A 4,956-nucleotide genomic window follows, 5' to 3' on the forward strand; every position below is an offset into this window, starting at 1 on the left:
GAGAGAGAGAGAGAGAGAGAGAGAGAGAGGGGAGGAGATAGAGACGGGGGTTATGATAGGGGTGGCACGTAAACCAGCGGCACAGCCCTTCCCGTATTCTTCATTGTTTCTTTTTCTTTCTTGCAGTCTGATCACGGGGTTAAGTTGAACAAAAGTCATTTTCAGATTATTATTATTATCCCTGCAGAAAACAAACCTTTTTCACTTTCCAAATGTGTGTTGTTGTTTTTTACAGTTATCAAATCAAAGTAAATTCGATTTGGCTTATCATGTCTAGCGTGCTATAAAGAATTTATTACCTGAGGCATATTGGTATATTTTATCCTACGAGTGAAAGTGCCAATTTTTAATCACAGGTTTTAACGACTGGTTACAACTGACAATTTCTCAAGTAGGATGGATCATGATCTACCACCATAACGAATGTAATGAATTGTTATGCAATACTGATATCAGCTGACGAAAAAGATATGGAAGAACAAAGTCGAAAGTAACCAGCCAATTGGTCAAGTGGCCTCACTCAGGAGTCTCATATGAAAACAAAATTCTCAATTGTAGTTTGTGTAGATCTAATTGTAAGCGTTTTACGCCTGTATCGACACGACATAGATCATGTTTAGTGGCGAGTTACGTCGACCGTGCTCGTTCGGGAAAAAAACCTGGGCTGATAGGGGTACAACATCCCAGCGTATAATATACGGAAAGAAATACTCTATAAAAATACGATTTCAACCTGGGAATAGGACTCACATCCTTTGTGAGCAATCCCGAAGAGCCTAACCCCTGCACAGATGAAGCCCGTCTCTTACCTTCCACAGGCCGTCAGTACAGGAATAGTAGAAAAACCACAGAGGAATCCACATGAGTGTGAAGAGCACGATGAGATAGTACAAAAGACCTGCCCAGGGAGGGTCAAAATCTTTCATCTGGTAGGCCTTGAAAACGATGACTCCCTGTAAAAATAAAAGAAATGAGAAAATAAAGTTTGCTTTTGCTAAACATTTGGGAGGTTAACTTGTAAACGTATTAAAGTCAGAGAAATTGTACTGCATATCCACTGATAACCCGGTATATTATTAACAGAATAGAGTAAAACAAGGCAAAAACAGCAGAATTGGGTATATATTTTATTTCACAGATCATACAGCCCCATCAAAGGAAAGCATTGAAAGCAGCTTTCTCTGATATTATCCTTAGAACTCCAGTACCATTTAAGTGACACGGCATGTTTACAGAATGAAAAAGTGAACAAAATATCTTTTTTTTTCTGAGGAAGCTCAACTATTTTTAAAGTTGATAAATTATTGCTGTCCATATTATTCGTCATTCTACAATAAAACGTGTTATCAGTATCCGCATGACAGCATACACAGGAAACACATTACATCAAGACAAGTAAAACTGAATCGATTAATACTGGAAGCATGCACAATTCCATAATCTACATTCCGTATCTCGATGAATTATTAAACGTTATTGCTCGCATTAGAAAAATCAATTCCATATTTTGGGACACATAGATCTAACATTCCTTAATGTTCCCTCAAATTAGAATATCAAAATAAAGTGAAAGACCAAGGCCTGCTATTTGTAAAGAAAGGCACCGGTCATTTTTTACCATCACCTATCTAACTCCTACTGGATTAATACATTTTCAGCATATAATCGGGTTACAAACAGAGTACTAATTATGTGTGTAGTTTACTCCTAGCTTTATTAACATTTAATGTTCATTATAAAAATGCGTGTGACTGAGCGTCTATTTTTGAGTGCAAGCATATTGTTTTACTATTATGTTTTTTGGTTACAGATGTGTATGCAGGAGAGGATGTGTGGGAGTGTACGCGCGCGCGAGATTGTACGTACACTCCCACACACCCGTGTGTGTGTGCGTGTGTGTTGTGAGTTTGTGTGTGTGTTTATGTGTGTGTGTGTGTGTGTGTGTGTGTGTGTGTGTGTGTGTGTGTGTGTGTGGCTGTCCTGTGGTTTAATTTAGAAACATTTGTAAATATCAATAAAAGTAGATTAGGGATATTCTGTAGATTCTAATTTTACTTTCTCTTGAAATCTTAATAGTAGTTACTACGCCTATTGCCCATTTGCTTACTTTCCAATTATGCACCACCTTGTCTGCAACCCACGCGACGCCACTGGTGTGGTGAAACACCAAACCAGTGTACTAGAATCTGGACAATGAAGGTTGACCTTATCTAATCTTATCCTGTCTTATCTTAGAATGTTCTATCCAATTGAACCTACGTAACGTCAGGAACCATAACACCAGCAATGACAACAGCAGTAACAACAATAGCATCACAATAACACCAGAAGTCACCACCCCACCACCTCCATATTTTTTCCCCTTCTTGTTTTGTTTTTCTTAAAGCATAACACTTTCTGCCATGTTTTTGCACAAATTATCAATACCGGCACAAAATCAGGACGCCAAACCAAGAATAAAAACAAAAAAAGCAACCCCCCACCCTTAAACAAAACAGAACAACAACAAAAAACAACAACATCAGAACGTCAGTAGCAGTACCCTGTCACAAGTAGCAACAACAGTATCACAAAACGTCAGCGGGGGCTGGGGGGGGGGGGGGGGGGCTCTAATGGCCTAGAGGTTTAGGTGTTCGCCTCTCATTCAATAGGCCACTGGTTCGAATCTGGAAGGCGATATAATTTTTTTTCTCTAACATTTACTCCTTTCACATCCTTTTCGGCTCTCTAACAAAGTTCTATCGTCTGCTTTCGTCTCCACTCTCATCCCCCACCCCCTCATCTCCTTTGCCCTCTTCTCTGGGCTCATAACTTTTTCTGCAGCCTTTCTTCAGCTTCTCCTTTGCTCCCTCTTACTTTTGTGTATCAGCCACACCCCTTTTCTTTAAGCAGGAAAGATCTACACCTTGCCTTCTCGGACAAAGGCGAAAAATCTCCGAGGTCCTGTGTGCAAATTGCGCAAGTTAAAGATCCCTTGGTGGTCCAAAATCGATAAGAATTATAGTAGGCTTGGGTCGCCACCCGGGCAAAATTAAAAATTTCCTACCAACTGAAAATATTTAATGTGTCCTGCGCGCTCATATGACCTTAAGTAGTTGCAAGCGCCGTAAAACACTTACGAACCTCACCCAAAAAAAACAACACCAAAAAAAAACAACAACACACAAAAACCCACCAGCAACCACAAATCTGCAGTATACTAACGTCATCAACAAGTACAAAAAGTGCTTACCAACAACAGCACAGGGGAGACAAGTGTCCATGTGAGTTTGAAGTAAAAGAAGGGACTGTACCCAAGCATGGCTTTCATGTCTCCGGCAAAATTGTTGTATCCTGAAATAAGTTGTATTGTTTTAACGACTCTTGTAACACTAGAGATATAATCTTATTTAAGAGGCGGAGTCTTCAATTATAAAGTTCTTGACAGACAGGACTGACCCAAAGGGAAAATTCACGTTTTTTACCGATCCCAGGGACACAACGCCGGACTGACCTGAGCCTCCAATCTCCGAACCGGCAATTTCGCGATTACAAGTGCGTCATGCAAAATCGTTGTAGATAAATAAGTAAATAAATAAATAAACAAATAAATAAACAAATAAATAAATAAATAAATAAATCGAGAAACAAAGTTAGCAGCAACGCCATAGAACATGAACAAGATATCATTTTCTTCGTTATCAGCACTAAAGCTGATTCATATTATAATTTATCTCTTTAGAGCAAGCATTGCGAGGTGTTTTTCGTCTCTTTGATTTTTTTAAATGTAAGAAAATCAAATTCACCCAAAATTTCGACTTCATCAGGCAATGCCTTTTAATGATTAATATTTGGCACCATTTGCAAATGAAAAAAGGGCACTCGCTGAGAAAAATAAAAATAAAACAAGCAACGCTTACGTGAGTGAAACCGTGGAATCGTTTCTAGCTGTAAAGAAGACTCAATTAATTTAGAAGCCTAAAGGGTCATACGAAGTAATCCATTCATTTCTACAGTTTTAGTCCCAAAAAAAATTCAAACATGATTTAAAAAATTATCATTTCAGGAAAATTTCTTTTTTGGGGGGGGCCAAGAGTCCTGATGAAGCATCAAATTTTGTCAAAAATGATCTTCCACCGAAATGACCCTCAATGTGTTTGTAAGGACGTAACACTATAACATTGAACAGATACAATTAATTTAGAATTTAGTTCAGTGTTCTGTTGACAGCGGTCGGTATAGTCAATTATACTATTTTAGCGTCTACAAATGACGGCTTGCACTGTAGACTAAGCTTCCAAGAAAGTTGAGATTGTTTCAGACTTATCAGTTCTGCTCGAATAGTATAGGCTGTAAAGCTCATAGATCTTTCGGTTGAGCTAGGATTTGCGCTATACAATTAATGCCATCTATTATCTTTAAAACTATTAATTCACTATTCAAACAGATTCACGGAAAGCGGTCAACGTAATTTCTCCTGACTTATCCGTATGACTTCCGTACTATTTGAAACACAGTTAACATTAAACATTTATTTATTTTTACCGAAAGCAGTATCGTAAACGATTGATTGGGAGTGGTTACGTTGGCTAAGTATATAGCGGAAACAAATTTACATACTATTATGTATTTTCCTTATTCTCTTTTTCAAAATTTTACTAACTACGGAAGCAGGTGTACCATTTATTGATTGGCAACGATAGTTACATAGTGTTGTTTTGGCGTTTGCGTATACTAAGCTGGTTCATGTGGATAGTGCACACCAACAAAATGTCGAAGATACTCGAGAGACTAGTTTTTCCCACCCAGTGTTTGGGAAGCCAAAAAAACCTAGATGTATAATAAACGCTATCAGCATATTATTATAGTGCAATGCTACGGGTTGTTTTTTTTTTTTTTCAAAAAGAAAAGGAAGAACCAAGCGAGAAACACAACACAACTCAGAACACACATGTTTATATACAGACATCCCCCCCC

At 38.2% G+C, this 4,956-nt stretch overlaps 1 protein-coding gene across 1 annotated transcript in view; it reads right to left on the reverse strand.

Annotated features, from left to right (window-relative positions):
* Positions 1-4,098: 4,098 nt before the first annotated feature.
* Positions 4,099-4,956, reverse strand: part of LOC101861663 (sodium- and chloride-dependent glycine transporter 1) — a gene marked incomplete in the record, with an annotated part of 32,490 nt that continues 31,632 nt past the window's right edge. Inside the window, 1 exon segment of the mRNA XM_035970180.1 lies at positions 4,099-4,152. Within this exon segment, the coding sequence (XP_035826073.1) occupies positions 4,099-4,152 (54 nt within the window).

This window comes from Aplysia californica, unplaced genomic scaffold, assembly GCF_000002075.1.
Source record: "Aplysia californica isolate F4 #8 unplaced genomic scaffold, AplCal3.0 scaffold00231, whole genome shotgun sequence".
In the NCBI taxonomy this organism is placed as follows: domain Eukaryota; kingdom Metazoa; phylum Mollusca; class Gastropoda; order Aplysiida; family Aplysiidae; genus Aplysia; species Aplysia californica.